Source organism: Podarcis muralis, chromosome 16 (genome assembly GCF_964188315.1).
Source record: "Podarcis muralis chromosome 16, rPodMur119.hap1.1, whole genome shotgun sequence".
NCBI classification, from domain to species: Eukaryota; Metazoa; Chordata; class Lepidosauria; order Squamata; family Lacertidae; genus Podarcis; species Podarcis muralis.
Window position 1 is genome coordinate 686,995 of NC_135670.1, and position 19,023 is coordinate 706,017.

General features: G+C 51.0%; 1 protein-coding gene across 1 annotated transcript in view; it reads left to right on the forward strand.

The window, feature by feature from the left end:
- Positions 1 to 18,558, forward strand: part of PEA15 (proliferation and apoptosis adaptor protein 15) — a 54,564-nt gene extending 36,006 nt beyond the window's left edge. Inside the window, exons 2-4 of the mRNA XM_028709156.2 lie at positions 13,099 to 13,272; positions 16,911 to 17,066; positions 18,449 to 18,558. Coding sequence (XP_028564989.1) covers positions 13,101 to 13,272; positions 16,911 to 17,066; positions 18,449 to 18,513 — 393 coding nt within the window. The 5' untranslated portion in view covers positions 13,099 to 13,100 and the 3' untranslated portion in view covers positions 18,514 to 18,558. The remainder of the gene's footprint in view (positions 1 to 13,098; positions 13,273 to 16,910; positions 17,067 to 18,448) is intronic.
- Positions 18,559 to 19,023: the final 465 nt, after the last annotated feature.

Genomic DNA, 19,023 nt, shown 5'->3' on the forward strand with positions numbered 1-19,023 from the left:
ACCTCCGGTTTGCTAGTAAAACCGAATTACTGGTCTCACAAAATGGTGCATGTCTAAAAAGTGTGTCACCAACATGAGAAGTTTGGAAAGCTCTGATCTAGAGCATTGTCTGGTGGTCTTGGGCAAGCAAAAGCATTGTGATAGGACCTTCAATGGGCTGCACTAGGGCCAATACCACCACCATTTTCATTTTCTTAAGCTTCTTTTAAAAGGGGGTGCTACAATTTCATTGAGAAGCAAAGGGGTCAATTAACCACGGCGACTCCATGTTCAGAGGAACCTGCAACTCAGGCATGTGAGAGCCATTTGACTTCTTGTGGTGGGCTTCTTTTCATCATCGTCCATCATTTTTTAAAAAAACCGTATACCATCTTTCTATCTTACAATACTCAAGGTGGTTTACAAGCTGAAGATCTAGCAATGCAATATAATCTAACGCAATACAAAAACGTAATAATAAAACAAAACTTTAAAATAAGCAACCTACATCAAAAAGTAACATCCAACATTATAGTAGTATAAAATAATAATATCAACATATAAAAGTTAAACAGAAATCCATTCAACAGTTACAATAAATAATTTCTAAACTATAATCAATAAAACAATGGCATGCCACAGTACATAAAAGACAATACTAATTGAGAAGCAGAGACTAGAGGGTGGAGCAAGGCAGGTAACAGTGTGACGCGGCAGCTAAAAAAGCCAATGCAATTCTGGGCTGCATCAATAGGAGTATAGCATCTAGATCAAGGGAAGTAAGAGTGCCACTGTATTCTGCTCTGGTCAGACCTCACCTGGAGTACTGTGTCCAGTTCTGGGCACCACAGTTCAAGAAGGACACTGACAAACTGGAACGTGTCCAGAAGAGGGCAACCAAAATGGTCAAAGGCCTGGAAACGATGCCTTATGAGGAATGGCTAAGGGAGCTGGGCATGTTTAGCCTGGAGAAGAGGAGGTTAAGGGGGGATATGATAGCCATGTTCAAATATATAAAAGGATGTCATATAGAGGAGGGAGAAAGGTTGTTTTCTGCTGCTCCAGAGTAGCGGACACGGAGCAATGGATCCAAACTACAAGAAAGAAGATTCCACCTAAACATTAGGAAGAACTTCCTGACAGTAAGAGCTGTTCGACAGTGGAATTTGCTGCCAAGGAGTGTGGTGGAGTCTCCTTCTTTGGAGGTCTTTAAGCAGAGGCTTGACAACCATATGTCAGGAGTGCTCTGATGGTGTTTCCTGCTTGGCAGGGGGTTGGACTCGATGGCCCTTGTGGTCTATTCCAACTCTAGGATTCTATGGTTCTAGGTGGAAGGAGGCCTTGCCTGATGGAGTCTCTCCCCTCACCATGAGAACATGGTGCTGAATTACATGGAAATGCTTGACACACTCCAGTCTAATTCACTGTTAGCGTTGCTTTCATCAGATGCAACTTTTCATCTCTTCCTGACGTGGCACATGATGTGTGCTGAAAGTTCCCCCATTGCTCACAGAATTGGAGGAGTCTTTCCTTCCTCCGGGCCTGGTCACCTGAGACCAGGTGTGGCTAACCTGGAGCCTCCAGATGCTAGGGGAGTCCAGCTCCCCTCAGTCCTGGTAGCCAGGGATGGTGGAAACTGAAGTCCAGCAACATCTGGAGGGCCACAGGTTAGGCACCTGTGTGATAGAGAAAGAAGGAGAAAAAGAGAAAGATGGATGCACGCACTGAAATGATTTTAATGTTGCAAGTTGGGATTTAAAAGTGGGTTTGGGGTCTTGTAAGTCCTCAGATGACCTAGAATTATTTTTCCACCCACAATTCCACAAATCTCTCTCTCCCTGCCCCTGTTCCTGACAAATCTAGGCCACAAATCCCCCAGCACTCCACATAGACTAGCAAATTATGTCAACAAGAATCCTAAGAGCTGAACGTGGGGAGATTGGAAGGCTGCATATCAGTATTAAGTACAAATCCAGCATGCCCATGGACATTTGCACAATGGGGTTGTGCTGAATTTTAATCGTCATGGTGTCACTTTGGTTGCCTCGGGGCAGAGAGGCGGCTTTGAAAAATACCAGGCCTAAATAAACAACAGCAACAGGATTTCCTCTCTGGGTCAGAGCATCACACACTCGGTCTACAGCAGGGAGCTCTGGGAACGTCACCCAATAGTTTATTACTTAAAAAAAGGAAAACAACCTAACCCACCTTCAAATTTGCTCAGGGTGATATTCATGGCCTCCCCTTTTATCCTCACAAGAACCCTGTGAGGTAGGCTATGTCAAGCGTGCAGGATGAGCCCTGGCTGTGTGGGCTTTTGGACTCTGGTCTCCTCCCTCTCCAGCTCACCACACAGGAGCTCACTGGGGATTGCTAGGGGAAGGCGCTGCTTCTGTTAACAATCCCGTAAGATTTAGTTAAGGGACGCGGGTGGCGCTGTGGTTAAAAGCCTCAGCGCCTAGGGCTTGCCGATCGAAAGGTCGGCGGTTCAAATCCCTGCAATGACGGGGTGCGCTCCCGTTGCTCGGTCCCAGCACCTGCCAACCTAACAGTTTGAAAGCACCTCCGGGTGCAAGTAGATAAATAGGGACCGCTTACTAGCGGGAAGGTAAACGGCATTTCTGTGTGCTGCGCTGGCTCACCAGATGCAGCTTTGTCACGCTGGCCACGTGACCCGGAGGTGTCTCCGGACAGCGCTGGCCCCCAGCCTCTTGAGTGAGATGGGCGCACAACCCTAGAGTCTGTCAAGACTGGCCTGTACGGGCAGGGGTACCTTTACATTTACCTTTTTAAGATTTAGTTGTGTGCATGAGGAGGTGAGAGAATGAGCAGAGCTGGAGAATCTGCATTGCACTAGAGGTGGCAGAAACTCAGTGGCAAAGCTGCACATTCCCCCAGACTCCACCTTCCCTAGGAAATAAGCATGCCTCAGGTCAACGGCTTTGCTCTCCAATACATGACTCTGGGTACCAGCCGTTGGGAATCACAGATGTTGTGCTCAGGTCTTGCTTGTGGGCAAACTCCCTGGCACCTGGCTGACTACTGTGAAGACACAGGATGCTGGGTTACGATGGGGGGGGGGGACACACGCCCCCTTTGGCCTGATCCAGCAGCCAGGCTCTAGCTCAGGTGGGTAGGACTCAAACCAATGGATTCGAGTTATAAGAAAGGAGGTCCCGACTAAACTTTCCGACAGTGGAATGGACTCCCATCTCACGGTCCAGTCTACCAGCAATCAAAGTTCCGGCTGAGGACGTCGGGACCGGGGGCAAGATGGCAGGGTGGGAGCAGGAGCGAGAGTCCAGAAGCCAGGCGTCCGAGGGTTGAGAAGCAAGGAGTCACAAAGTCAAGGGTTCGAGGGTCGAGAAGCAAGGAGTCACAAAGTCGAGGGTCGAGAAGCAAGGAGTCTAGAAGCCAAGGTCTGAGGATCAGGAAGCAAGAAGCCAAACGCGGTGAGGCAGAAAGCATGGTGCTGTGGCAAAGAGCCGAAGGGAAATGCTGACCTTATATCCTTTCCCGGCTCTTGCCGCCAGGTGCAGTGAATTACCAATCGGCCTCACCTGTGAGGCCACGCCTTGCCTCTCCAGAACAAACTTAGGAAGGCCCCAGTCCTGTGAAGCCCTACTGGTCCCAGGGTCTGGCTCCTGCACGCACTCCTGACATCCCACGAGAGAATGGGCTCTCCTTCCTTGGAGGTTTTTAAGCAGAGGTTGGATGGCCGTCTGTCATGGATGCTTCAGTTGAGATTCCTGCATTGCAGGGGGCTGGACTAGATGACCACCAGAGATCCCTTCCAACTCTACGATTCTGTGTTTCTAAGGGTCACCTGGTCCAACCAACTCCCTGCAGTGCAGAAATGACAGCCGAAGAATACCTGACAGGTGGCCCTCCAACCTCCATTTGAAGCCTCCAGTGGACTCCACCAATGTCACAGTCCAGTTCACGGGCAAAGTCCCGGCAGGGAACGTTGGGACCGGGGGCAAGATGGCAGGGTGGGGGCAGGAACGGGAGTCCAGAAGCCAGGAGTCTGAGGGTCAAGAAGCAAGGTAGGGAATGTGTTGCTGTGGCCAAGAGCCGAAGGGAAATGCTGACCTTATATCCCTTCCCTGCTCTTGCCACCAGGTGCAGTGAGTTACCAAGTGGCCTCACCTGTACGGCCGCACCTTGCCTCTTCAGAACAAACTTAGCAAGGCCCCAGTCCTGCGAAGCCCTACTGGTCCCAGGGCCTGGCTCCTGCACGCACTCCTGACAACCAACTTCCGAAGGAGTCCTGTGTTCCTATAAACTTTTTTTTTACTGGCTCTCCCACCCCACCCCCCCCCCGCCGCCATGCTCTTAAACCAGTGTTGTTGTTTTCTGCCCATGCCATTAGAAAGATTCACCTGCTGCTTCCAGCAGCCCCTTCCAGGCGCAGGAGCTGTCTGCAACCAATTTGTTCATTGGCAAGTTGGTGCCCCCCCCCGGCCCTCCACTCGCTCCCTGCCATTATCCACCGCTTGCTTCCTCCTTTCTTCATGCCACCCAGCGGGCCTGGGAAATGGGCAGCGGGCCCAGTGTGGGCAGTTTGTTATTCTTGAAGGGTTGCTGAATGCCCCTGGCACAGAAAGAGAGCGAGAAGGGAGGGGGGGTTAAATAAGAAAGGTGGGGGAGCCAGAGGAAAAGGCGTGAATAAGCAAGGGAGGGAGTATGCATGCCACCCCAGTCCTTGGAAAGGGGGTAAAGTGGGGCAGGCAGGCAGAGAAACGAGGGGCCCCACATCACAGCACCCCACTTGCTTGCTTGCTCACTGCCTGCCACCCAAAATACAGAGTGCAAAGGGGAAGGCCTAAATGAATAGCATGGAGTGATGGGGGGAAAGTGGAAGGACCATTTGAACTGGCTGGAGCCAGGATCTCTCCCCTTTTCTATCAGCCATTCATTGTTTCAGGAAGGGGCAGCCATCTGGGAAGGTCTTTTGCTTCAAACGAACAGCCGGAATTTCCTCTTCCTAAGGGAAGATGACAAGAATTCCAAAACAGGACAGGCCTGTGTGTGTGTGTGTGTGTGTGTGTGTGTGAGAGAGAGAGAGAGAGAGAGAGAGAGAGAGAGAGAGAGAAACAACAGGAGACCAGAGGGTAGGACAGGGGTCAGCAAACTTTTTCAGCAAGGGGCCGGTCCACTGTCCATCAGACCTTGTGGGGGGCCGGACTATATTTTAAAGGGGGGGGGGAATGAACAAATTCCTACGTCGCCCAAATAACCCAGAGATGCATTTTAAATAAAAGCACACATTCTACTCATGTAAAAATTCCCGGATCATCCGTGGGCCAGATTGAGAAGGTGATTGGGCCGCATCCGGCCCCCGTGTCTTAGTTTGCCTACCAATGGGGTAGGATGATGGTCCATCTTTTTACCGCCTTCTCCTGCCCTGTGGTGCCCCCCCCCCCCCAGCAGCCAGATGAACAGAAAATGGTTTGGGGTTTGTGACCATATCCCTCCCTGCCGTGAAAAACTCTGACTTTGATTTTTTTATTATTATTAAAACAACAACACCCACCCACCCAAGAGCGGGTGATGCTGGCTTTGGCAGGCCCACCGGACAGAAGAACGAAATTCACCCCCAAGGGAAGACCAGTGGGAGTGGACTGACCCTGCACACACTTTGAACTCAGACTGAGGGGAGAGCAAGAAGGGAACCATGTGGTGGTGGCGGTGGTGGTGGCAGTGGCCAGTGCCATCATGGTGATGGCTTATTCGATATTGCCCACCCTGGCTGGCAGCATCTCTCCAGGGTCCCAGGCAGGGTTCTCTCCCAGCCCAGCCTGGTGGTGCCTTCAGCATCCACGGCAGATGCCCTTCGTCTGAGCCGTGGTCCTTCGCCAAGGGGAGGGGGAGGAAGGGCTGTAGTTCAGTGGCAGAGCACCTGCCTTGCATGTGGAAGACCCCCAGGTTCAGTCCCCAGGGGCATCTCCTGGTAGGACTGGGGAACCCCCTCCCCAGAAACTGCAGAGCCTGTGCTGCCAGCACTGAGCTGGATGGACCCCAGTGGTCTGACTCTCGGTATAAGGCAGGAAGGAACAACACGCCTGTGGGCTGAGGGACAGGAGTAAACTGTGCCAGCCTCCACTGTGCTGATAGAGGCTGATCCGTGGAGCTGTAAGTCCAACCACATCTGGACTGGCAACGGCTGCTCTAATCAGTGGAGGCGGCAGACATTTTGCCTGTAAATCCCTTGTGGCGAGAAGGCTGATTTATGACAGACCTCTGGCCCACAGGTCCAGAATGTGTGCAGGGATTATGTGTTGTTACCAGTGTCGATGGCCCTGCCAGGGTCCCCAAGACTGTCCAACATCAAGTGGTGATAGCAGGAGAAGAACTCACAGGGAAAATACAGGCACAGGCCATTATGCAGAGTTTAGGGTTCATTTAGCTGGACCATCAAGAAGGCTGATCGCCGAAGAATGGATGCTTTTGAATTCTGGTGCTGGAGGAGACGCTTGAGAGTCCCATGGCCTGCAAGAAGATCAAACCTCTCCATTCTGAAGGAAATCAGCCCTGAGTGCTCACTGGAAGGACAGATCCTGAAGCTGAGGCTCCAATACTATGTGGTAGCCCCACATAGAGCGCATTGCAATAGTCCAAGCGGGAGATAACCAGAGCATGCACCAGTCTGGCGAGACAATCCGCGGGCAGGGAGGGTCTCATCCTGCGTACCAGATGGAGCTGATAAACAGCTGCCCTGGACACAGATTTGACCTGCGCCTCCATGGACAGCTGTGAGTCCAAAATGACTCCCAGGCTGCGCACCTGGTCCTTCAGGGGCACAGTGACCCCATTCAGGACCAGGGAGTCCCCCACACCTGCCCCCCCAAAAAAGTACTTCTGTCTTGTCAGGATTCAACCTCAATCTGTTAGCCGCCGTCCATCCTCCAACTGCCTCCAGACACTCACACAGGACCGTCACCGCCTTCACTGGTTCTGATTTGGAAGAGAGGCAGAGTGCTCTTCTCCTTCTCCCCATAAGTATCTGGTTGACCATAGTAAGAACAGCATGCTGGACTAGATGCCCCACTCCTTTCCGTTGGATTCAGCAGCCAGGCTCTTCTTAGGTGCTTACGTTCTCAACACGGTGTTACAGAACTGAGTACAGAATGTGCCCCTTGAGGGCAACACTAACTAGGGGGTGGCACTCTGGAAAACAAAACAAAAAAGGAATAAAATTTGTTTGTGGTTTTGTGTGTGTTGGAATGATTAGCTGTGCCCAGGGCACGGGTTTAATTGCACAGCAGAGAATTAATTAATGAGCATGTTCCGGTCGGGAAGGGCTCTGAAGATGCAGGAGATTGATGGTGCATGTTGTGCCGCTGTGGAAATACTTGAGATTTGAGGCTTGCCAGCCAGCCAACAAATCCCATGCAATTGGCTGTAGATTTGGGTCACTCATTGAAAAGTGTGGGGCAATTGTCCCTCAGTAGACCAGGGGGCCATAGCTCTGTCAGGCTGGAAGGGAAGGATTAATTTGCGTGAATGCTTGGGGGCAGAGAATGTGGGGGTTTGTATACATGCCCGCACATGAATTGTGCTTTTCCTAAGGGTGCAATAATGCCACCCTGTATTTTCACCGTACACAGGAGTTATGACAGTGATGAAGTTTTAGGAGATGATCACATATAGCATGGCTTTATTCCTTTGTTGTGTAAGAACGTGGCTCTCCAGAGAGGTGCAAAAGCTTGTGTAACTAAATTCGTTCCCTACAAGGTGATATGCGTTCTGGAGCAAGGCCCTTTAGGCGTGATAATCCACTTTTCTTACCACTCCAGATCTTCTCCCACCTGCTGAACAAAAGCTTCTCTATCTTAAGTCATGGCGGCATTTTATTTTTATTTTTTTAAAAAAACACACCCTCAAATGTTAGTTAATAACCAGAACGAGCATTGAGGTCGGTGGATTGAGAGCTTCTGCCTTAATCTGACAAACACTGTCTGGAAATCCAGCTGCCGTATTTCCCAAATCCCTGGATAATTAATCACTGGATTTGAGCAGAATTAACAAGCAACAGCAATGAGATAGCAAACAACAAACTGGACTGAGGCGGCGGGGGGGGGGGGGGGCTGGGGGAGTGGAAGGTGTGGTTCCAACCCATTCTTCTCATTTGTCCTGTATAGAGTAACAAATCAATTAGTTCCTCCTGTACCAGCAACGTTACAACACCCAGAGAGAGAGAGAACAAGCAAAACCTGCTGGAAATAGTAGTGACAGTCCTGAATGCTAAAAAATCTCTGTTTTCTTCTCTCATGGTAGTGAGTGGAGGAACCAAAACCATTTCCAGTAGTAACTTGGTTTTCGAACAGATTAGTTCTCAAATGTTTTGGCTCCCGAACGCCACAAACCCGGAAGTGAGTGTTCCAGTTTGAAAACTATTTCCGATTGGCTATCAGAAGCCGCGCTTTGGTTTTCGCACGCTTGGAAGTCTAACAGACTTCCGGAACGGATTCCGTTTGACTTCCGAGGTATGACTGTAATTTCCACCCTACAAAATAAAAAAAATCCTTCCAGTAGCACCTTAAGGTAAAGATAAAGGGACCCCTGACCATTAGGTCCAGTCGTGGCCGACTCTGGGGTTGCGGCACTCATCTCGCTTTACTGGCCGAGGGAGCCGGTGTACAGCTTCCGGGTCATGTGGCCAGCAGGACTAAGCCACTTCTGGCGAACCAGAGCAGCGCACGGAAACACCATTTACCTTCCTGCTGGAGCTGTACCTATTTATCTACTTGCACTTTGACGTGCTTTCGAACTGCTAGGTGGGCAGGAGCAGGGACCGAGCAACAGGAGCTCACCCCGTCGCGAGGATTCGAACCGCCGACCTTCTGATCAGCAACTCCTAGGCTCTGTGGTTTAACCCACAGCGCCACCACGTCCCTTCTTCACACTTCTTCAGATGCCCTGAAACAGAAGTCAGCAGACCCTTATATGTAGAGAGAGTGCATCTGAAGAAGTGTGCATGCACACGAAAGCTCATACCAAGAACAAACTTAGTTGGTCTCTAAGGTGCTGCTGGAAGGAATATTTTTATTGTGTTTCAACTACAGCAGACCAACACGGCTACCTACCTGTAACTTCCCCCCTACAGTTCCTCCAGCTGACCTTTGACTCCTGGACCATTCAGACTACCCCTCTGGTTTTTGTCGAAGGCTCCCAAATCAGACTCGGGTTTGGGCAGAGTGGTTTAGCTTTCCCTTCAGAATTTGTCAGCACTCTTTGGGATGTGTTGGTTTTGGGGGCGGGGGGCAGTGGCAGGAAGCACTGATGAAATTAGGAGTGCATATGCTAATGAGTCCGGGCAGAGAGAAGTGATGCCTGGAAGGACCACAGAGTTCTCCTGTTTGAATGCAGCTAGTAAACACTTCACAGTACCTGTTGAGATGCTCGACATTTGTGGCACTAAAGTCATTTGAAGGGTAGCAGTTTCTTTCGCTCCCTCTCCCTGCTCCCTCCACAGTTCCTTCCACCCTGAGGCCTGTGGCTGGAGATCCCTAGCAGAGACCCAGCTGTTGCTGCAATAATACCTCCCGGCCCCCTCCTCTTTTCAAAATAAGTTCTCATTATCCACAGATGAGCCCCTCTCTCCAAATCCAAGGCCAAATTGCTCATTGTCCCTGAACTGTCAGGGATTCTAGAAAGCCCTGCAAAGCTGGGTGATGTCTCTGTCTGGGAATTATATTTCCCAGTGCCCTCATTTTTTAAATGAGGAGAAAACACACACACACTAATCTCCATTACCAAGCCATCTATGCAAACAAGCTCCAAAGAGGGAGGGGGAGAGGTATTTTGTCTTTCATACAGATGCAGAAGTGCTTTTCTCTAGCTAGGAGGGCAAAGTCCAGGGCCTTGATGTCCCAGCAAGCCTTCCAAAGCTCTGTGCTGTGGTTTGAGTGTTTAATGCAGAATAAAATTACAACGCATGCCAAGGGCTGTCCTTTTTTAAAAGAAAAGCAGGCAGCAGAGCCAGCCCTTCCATTAGGAGGTTGAGTGAGGTGGCTGCCTCTGGCGGCAGATGTTGATGGAAAGCAGTGAAGTGTTGGCAAATAGAGTTGCTTGTGCCCCCAGAGCCAGCCCTTCGCCCTCTGAGGTGCAGTGGGGAGAGTGCTGTCCGGTCATAAACATTGAAGCAAGAGTCAGTGGTCAGTCTAGTTAGCTGCTGAAGGGGAAAGCCTTTGCCTCCAGCAGGAAAAAAATGTCTTGGGCCAGCCCAAATCACAGTCCATAACAAAACCCTGCTGGAAAAATGTTCGTGCTATTTTTATGAATTGTCTTCAGGTTGTGAGTTTGTGGGGAGCTTTTTGGTTCTGTTATCTTAGAACCTCTCCCAGTTCTTTCAGGAAAGCAGACGTTCTTGTTTTACCTGTAATAGAGAACCAAGAGCACATGCACGCAGGGTGTGGGTGTTGATTATGGGGCCTGGTGGTTGCACATTCTCCCATAAACCGCCGTTCCAGAACGGGAGTCTCTCTTCCGCACCACACTAAAAAATGCATGCTTGCATCAGGACGCCTCATAAATGGCAGGACTTTTCAGAATGGCTGCAGCTTCGCAGATCAGCAGCAAATCAATCTGAAACAAAAACAAAAAACCAGGCAGCCGGTATTCTGCCTGACCAAATAGTTCCACTGGGAGGATCAGCATCAGTTTAATGATATTTGTTGTGTGCTCTACACTCGACTGAGCAGCAACGGAGAGAGGGGGAGAGATGTTCCAGGGCAGAACAACCTGAGTTTGGTTTCCTTTGGGTGAGAAACAGCCAGAGGGAAAGACTGCGCTGGAGAGTGTCTTGGGTTGCCTGCCAACCTTAAACTGACCTCAGCAAACACTTAGGGCTCATCTAGATTTTTGTTTGCCCTGCAGTTTTCCAGGGGGAAAACCCACTCCTTACTGCTGAATTGAAGCAAACATTGATTGGGTTTTCTCCTGATTGATGCTTGCTCCAATTTAGCACTAAATAGGACACGGGTGGCACTGTGGGTTAAACCACTGAGCCTAGGACTTGCTAATCAAAAGGTCGGTGGTTCGAATCCCCGCGACGGGGTGAGCTCCTGTTGCTCGGTCCCTGCTCCTGCCAACCTGGCAGTTCGAAAGCACCTCAAAGTGCAAGTAGATAAATATGTACCGCTCTGGCAGGAAGGCAAACGGCGTTTCCGTGCCCTGCTCTGGTTCGCCAGAAGCGGCTTATTCATGCTGGCCACATGACCTGGAAGCTGTACGCTGGCTCCCTCGGCCAGTAAAGCGAGATGAGCGCCGCAACCCCAGAGTCGGCCATGACTGGACCTAATGGACAGGGGTCCCTTTACCTTTACCTTTACCTTTACCTTTACCTTAGTGGGTTTTCCAGGAGAAATTGTTGGGGCATGTGACAAGTAGAAAATGTCTGGGCCCTGTGCTTTCGAGGCATGGAACAAGGGGAAGTGTGGATGGTCCCTTAGAAAGCTAAAGAGGAGGAATTTTATCAGAGAAAGTAAAATTCATCAATTCCAGGCAGGGTCAGTTTGGAGAAGAGATGGATGACTCTCCACCCTTTCCCACCCCAGAACCCAAACACTGCAAACCCAGAAGTAAGTGTTCTAGTTTGCAAACCTTTTTCGGAAGCCGAACGCGCTCCGTTTTGAGTGTTACGCTTCCAGTTTGTGTGCCACACTTCCGTTTTGAGTGTTACGCTGAGGTCTGTCTGGTTTTGCTATTTATTTTGTGTTTTTGTTTCTGCGGCTCTTTTTGTTTGTTTTTGTGACCATGTGAAACCCAGTTCAGCTACCGATTGATTGATTGATTGATTGATTGTGTGACTGCAGTACATTGTTTATTGCTTTCATTTTATGGATCAAGGGTCTCGTTCAATAGTAAAATTCATGTTAAATTGCTGTTTTAGGGAGGTTGTTTTTAAAAGTCTGGAATGGATTAATCCATTTTGCATTACTTTTTATGGGAAAGTGCGCCTTGTTTTTGGAACGCTTTGGTTTTGGAATGGACTTCCGGAACGGATTAAGTTTGAGAACCAAGGGACTACTGTGCTTGATTTATTTACAAATGCAGAAGCATAATGTTGAATGGGAGGCAAACGTCAGGCATTCCCATACAGGGCAGAGACCCCTGAACCTCACCCCACTCCAAGATGCTTCCAACTCTCCCATCCCCCCCACCCCAGGGTCATGCATTTTGCCTGTTCCAAACTCCTGTTTCTTCACCCACCCATGCAGCTGCCCTCTCTCCCTTGAGCTTGGGGTCTGTGCACTTGTAGGTCCTTTCTCCCCCAAACTTGGAAGGGGGCGATTGCCAGCTATCTCCCAACGGAGAAAGCATAGACCTTGAGGCTACTAACAAATAATCTCCCTAGCAAAGGAAGGTCAGTTAAGAACATGCTAAGCCAGCTGCAACAATTGGCACTCAAAGTAGATCTGCACCTGGTTTCCAGGTACGCTAGGAAAGAAGAACGAAAACACAGTATTTGATGATAGAAAGCCAGATTCCAAGGTGGAGCACAGGAATCCATCACTGGCCATTCCAAGGCCCTTTGACTCCCTCAAGTTTTGGACTAGGGACCAGAGAAGGATCAGGGTTCAAATCCCCACTCCATAACAAAGCTCACTACCTCACAGGGTTGTCGTGAGGTTGAAATGGGAAGGTGGAGAACCATGTATGCCTCCTCAAGCTTCTTGGAGGAAAGATGGGATCTAAATGAAATAACGATAATAATAAACAGCTGCATCTGGATCTTTAACTCAGGGATGTGCAGAAGATAGATAGGGATCTACTGATGGGTCTTTGGGTGATTTGCACAAAGTCAGCAAGGGTTTCTGACTCCCAGTTGACCTCTGACCTCCCTCCCCAAATGCCGCAGAACTGAAGAAAAGCTGGGTAACCATGAGTAGATTTTAAATTTATTTTTTAATGCCAAAGGGTTGCAAAGCTCTGTTCACTTCGGCAGTCCCAACCAACTCCTAGGCTCAGGGTCCTTTCATTCAATGTGTGTGTGATTTGCACCCGGCTCCAGTTGGTAGATATCGGGGTCCTAGTGGACAGATCCTGCAGGCGTGACGTCTTGCCCACCCCTTTCTCTAACTGGCCCTGTTCCCCCTTCCTCACCCCTTGCAGAGATGGCAGAATACAGCAGCCTTCTGGAGGAGCTGGCTGAGAACATCACCAACGAAGACCTGGACCAGCTGAAGTCAGCATGCAAGGAGGACATCCCCAGCGAGAAGAACGAGGAGATCACCACCAGCAAGGACTGGTTCAGCTTCCTGGAAAAGCACAAGAAACTGGACAAAGGTGAGCAGGACCACTGGCCTTTGCTGCCAAGGAGTGTGGTGGAGTCTCCTTCTTTGGAGGTCTTTAAGCAGAGGCTTGACAACTCCATGTCAGGAGTGCTCTGATGGTGTTTCCTGCTTGGCAGGGGGTTGGACTCGATGGCCCTTGCGGTCTATTCCAACACTATGATTCTATGATTCTATGAGATGGCTCTGCTCTGCCCCCATGGAAGGAGGCAACACTGCTTCTGAAGGCCACTTGCTGGAAACTGCAGAAGGGAGAGGGCTCTTGGGTTCGAATCCTGCTTGTGGACTCCCCATGGGGGCATGTGCTTGGATGCTGGACTAGATGGGCTCTGGGCCTGATCCAGCAGGCTCTTCTGCTGCTCTTAGGAGAAGGAGAAGGCGATGAGGAGGAGCAGGGGAGGAAGAGAGTGTGCTCAGCCCCCGGCCCCTTCTGCACCAGCCTATCACTCAGGATGAGGGCCCAGGAGCTGAGGGTGGGTGCTGGGGTGTGATCTTTTCCTTTCCTGGCCCCAGCCTCTGCCTGGGAACCCAGGAGGGGGCTGGGATGAGTGAGGCCAAAGATCACCCTCTGCGTGTCCCACACATGCTGGGTGGCATCACGTGACGAATCACGTGCCCCCCCTCAATGGGGGGGGGACAAGTTGGCACCCCCAGCTGCACCTAGCCTATACAGTCATACCTCGGGTTGAAGTAGCTTCGGGTTGCGCTCTGCGGTGACCCAGAAGTAACAGAGCGCGTTACTTCTGGGTTTCGCCGCTCGCGCATGCACAGACGCGCAAAATGACGTCATGCGCATGTGCGGAAGTGGTGAATTGCGACCTGTGCATGTGCAGTCACGCGGACGCGGGTTGCATTTGCTTCAGGATGCGAACGGGGCTCCGGAACGGATCCCGTTCTCATCCAGAGGTACCACTGTATCTGAATCTATGGGATTAAAATAAACACGGAGAACAGGGGCAGGAGAGAAGAATCTGTGCACCTAGACAGGCCTACATATCAATAAGCAGCTCAGCCCTCTCTCACCGCCGCTTTCACCCTGATTTCCTTCCAAAGGAAGGAGGCAAGAGCAGCAGAATCAAGCTGAGTGACTCAGAGCTGGCAGGCTTGAGGTTCCAGGAGGGTTGGGGAGAGGGGAGGAGCAGCCTGCCTGCCTGCCTGCCCGCCTGGCTGTGACAGCTCCAGGCAAGAGGAACGGACGGCTGGGCTCCCGGGAGAACCAGTGACTCAGCAGACAGGCACCGGCCGGGTAGGTCCGCTCTGGGTTCAGATCTCCTTCAAGGGCTTGACACTTCCAGACCAACAAAGCACTTCTGCAATCACTTCTGTTCTGGGGCAGGGAGATGAATACCTGTCGCCTGGCACCATTTGACAGGGCATGAGCGCAGGGAGAAGGTGTGGGTGCCGAGTTGTGCGACAGAACCAGGAGCCCAAACCTCCACCTCTTTCAGGGGGCTCAGTGCAACTGTGGGGCACCCGTTGCAAAAATGGGTGCGTGTTTGGGAGGTGTGCGTATGGGGCTGTAGGAATGACCAGCTCTCAGAAGAGATTACGCCAGGTGTCACACACACACAGAGAGACACAGACACAGACAGACACACCACTCACCAACAAGGGGGGGGGGGGGAAACCCTCTCATGACCCTAGAACTCATGGATGAAGCTGAAAATTGGAATATTCAGGACAGATAAAAGAGAGTCTTTCGCACAGCACATAATTAAACAAGGGAACGCACTGCTGCAGCAAGCAGGGTGGCCACCAACTTGGATGCCATTAAAAGAGGATTGGACAAATCCACATAGAATACAACTACTTATAACAACATAAAAAACAGTTTAGAATCTTATGGTTTTACCTGGTTATGAACTTAATTCGTTCCAGAGATCCATTCTTAACCTGAGGTACCACTTTAGCTAATGGGGCCTCCCGCTGCCGCTGGTGCCCAATTTCTGTTCTCATCCTGAGGTAAAGTTCTTAACCCGCGGCACTATTTCTGGGTTAGCGGAGTCTGAAACCCAAAGTGTTTGTAACCTAAGGTGTTTGTAACCCGAGGTACCACTGTGACTGTGAAGAATGAAATCACACAAAAATGGGGTGAGCCCTAAAAAATGCACATCTCAGGTGTCAAAGGCCGGGGTAAAAAGTTGTGTCCTCAGCATTCAACAAAAATAGTATGATGACAAACAGGAGCAGAAGCTGCTCTGGGCACAGGAGGAGAAATATCCAAATATATCTAAATATCGCCCTAGCGCATTAGATGCTCTTCACAACCAGAGTTGCTGGTCTCCCCCCCCCCCCGCACCCATCCTGCCCACTTCAGCCTTCCAGGTTCTTGAGCTGAGACACCCCCAACACACACACACACACACACACACACACACACACACACACACACACACACGGCTGAGCCCTACCCTGAGTTGCTCTTGTGGAGGAAGGCTACAGATGGTGCTGTGGAGCTGGATGATGTCATTTTGTGCTTTTGTAAAAAATAAAGTTGTTTTCTCAGGGCAAGGCAACCTGCTGTTGGTTGGTTGCTTTCCTCTCTCCTATGCACACACATACACCTCTGCACTGGTCTCTCTGCCCACGCACCAGCAACATCGTGAACAGACTCACACTGCTGTGCCCACGCAAGACAGCCCCGTGCCTCCAGAGAGGCTCGCAGTCGTCAGTCACACCTTCAGGAAAGCGGCACCAACACACACACACACTTGGTATGTTACAGACACAAAGAGTCAAGTTAAATTCACACGTAGAGAATGGAACAGGTGTGGGATTCAGGTGACGATTAGCATGAAACAGTGGGCTGCTTTTGACATGGTGCCATCCTAAGTGGGGGCAGCCGGGGGGGGGGGAGAGAGAAGGAGAAAGAGAGAAGTCCCTGCACTGATTGTCTGCATTGAAATCCTGGAGGGATGCAAGAGGCAGGGCAACCCAGCCCTTTCATCTTTGCAGGCGGGGCAAGGCAGGCGCAATTCAGCCGATTCAACAGTCAGCGCGCTTGCCACTGCCTTCCTGTTGCCCCACAGCTGGCCTCCTTCCCTGTGCTTATTCCCACTTGGACTACCGCAATGCGCTCTACGTGGGGCTACCTTTGAAGGTGACCCAGAAACTGCAATTAATCCAGAATGCGGCAGCTAGACTGGGGACTGGGAGTGGCCGCCGAGACCACATACCACCAGTCCTGAAACATTGGCTCCCAGTACGTTTCCGAGCACAATTCAAAGTGTTGGTGCTGACCTTGAAAGCCCTAAACGGCCTTGGTCCAGTATACCGGAAGGAGCGTCTCCACCCCCATCATTCTTCCTGGACACTGAGGTCCAGCTCCGAGGGCCTTCTGGAGGTTCCCTCAGTGCGAGAAGTGAGGTTACAGGGAACCAGGCAGAGGGCCTTCTTGGTGGTGGCGCCCGCCCTGTGGAATGCCCTCCCATCAGATGTCAAGGAAATAGGCAGCTATCTTCTCTTTAAAAGACATCAGAAGGCAGCCCTGTTTAGGGAAGTTTTTAATATTTAATGCTGTATTGTTTTTAACACTTGATTGGGAGCTGCCCAGAGTGGCTGGGGAAACTCAGCCAGGTGGGCGGGGTATAAATAATAAATTATTATAATAATATTATTATTATTCCTGCGCAGACAACCTCTCCTACATCGAGCACATCTTTGAGATCTCCCGCCGCCCTGACTTGCTCACCATGGTGGTCGAGTACCGCACCCAAGTGCTGAAGATCTCTGAGGAGGATGAAGTGGACACAAAGCTGACCCGTATCCCCAGTGCCAAGAAATACAAAGGTCAGGAGCTTCCCTGCCCAGCACCCTCATGCCCTCAGCCACCCCCTTCCCCAAAACCCCGGCAGTTGCACCTGGCTCTCACCTCACCCCTTCTTCCTGCATGGAGACCCTGGGGCTGGGTGGTCCATGTCTCTGGCTGGTTGGTTGTCCATCCTTCTCTCAGCCTCTCTCAGCAGGATGCAGCTGCTGGAGAGCCAGTGTGGTGTAGTGGTTAAGAGCAGTAGATTCGTAATCTGGGGAACCGGGTTCGCGTCTCCGCTCCTCCACATGCAGCTGCTGGGTGACCTTGGGTCAGTCATACTTCTTTGAAGTCTCTCAGCCCCACTCACCTCACAGAGTGTTTGTTGTGGGGGAGGAAGGGAAAGGAGAATGTGAGCCGCTTTGAGACTCCTTAAAGGAAGTGAAAGGCGGGATATCAAATCCAAACTCTTCTTCTTCTTCTTCTTCAAGAGGCTGAGCAGGCTGGTTTTGGGGAAGTAGGTTTTTGGGTTTTCTCATCCGACCTTGAGGAGAGAACTTGGTCTCCTCTCCCTTTTCCAGACCCACTTTGAACAGCTGGAGAAACCCAGCTTCAAATCTCCAGCCTGAAGAGCAGGGACATGCCCCACATCCACCCAAGGGCGATGGGTGATGGACAGAGGACTCTTTTGTCCAGAGTCCGCCAACAACTCCATCCCCAAACCTCCCTGGCTCACAAGGGGCAAGATGCAGCCGTGGGGGAGATAAATGGTTGGTTGTGCGGGAAACCTTTCCAGGGCGTAGTTTTTCTACTCTGAGGTTGAAGATGGGCAGCTAGGCAAAAGCAGGTCGTGCCATGACTAAGGGCGCCAACTGCACAGCTTTCTAACATGAGGAAGAGGATGGGAAGGGATTCAATAATTTGGGTTTGCTCTGCTCTGTTCTGAGGCAGATTTATACGCAGCCCAGAAATAGTGTTCTGCGAGGCCCAGTTGCTAGTATACATCGTTAGCTGAGAGGATACCTTTGAAACACTGAGTTTAATAATAGTAAAAAAGATAAGCCATGCTGTTAATAGTCACGTGTATTTACGTGAACAAACAGCCCCCCCCCCAAAGAGGGCTGCATGTGGGGCCCCTCGGACCCTAAGCTCTCCACTGCTTCCCTCTTTATAGGGACTGCTTTTAGGTTTAATATCACTTGGAGACCTTCAAGTCCTAATCATAGAAATTAGACTGGGTAGTAGATTCAGGCCGCAGTTTCTTCACACAGGTCCTCACAAGCTTGTGGAACTCTCTGCCACAAGATGCATTTCTGGCCACCAACTCAGATCTCTTTAAAGGAGGCTTAGGTGGATTCAGACAATCCCACCAGGTGACTCCTAAGTCGTTCTCATGTTGTCTCCCTTCTTTTTCTCCCCACAGACATCATCCGGCAGCCCTCCGAAGAAGAGATAATCAAACTGGCTCCGCCACCCAAAAAAGCTTAAAGTGGGGGGGGGGGGAGGGAGCAGCTGGGAGGAGGATGACCCCCCCCCACAACCCCCCCCTCTGCTCCACTGTGCCCTGACGGTTCCAGCTGCCCCTCCTGGCTACATCCTGCCCTTTCTTCTGTGACTGTCCGCCTGTCTTGTGGGACTGGGGTGGGGAGCAGCCTTGGCCACTAATGGAGTCTTAATTCCAACCCCCCCTCCCCAACCCCTCCTCCCCACATACATATCCCCCCCTTGCCACTGACTGGTGTGGGTGAACCCTCGGGGGGGCTGCTGGGATGGGGGGGCAGCCAGGGGGCTGGAGGACTGTTGCTATGCAAACATGGCGCCCACATCTCCCCAATTGCCACTCCCTCCCTCCATGCACCCACCCACCGGGAAAGGGCAGACCCCCCCCCCAAGTTTAACACCCCAACAAAATCAAGAGCCTTGGCCTGTTGTTGTTGTTGTCCTTGTTGTTGCTAAGGAAGAGGTGAGGATGGGCAGAGGAAGTTGGATAGGGGGAGA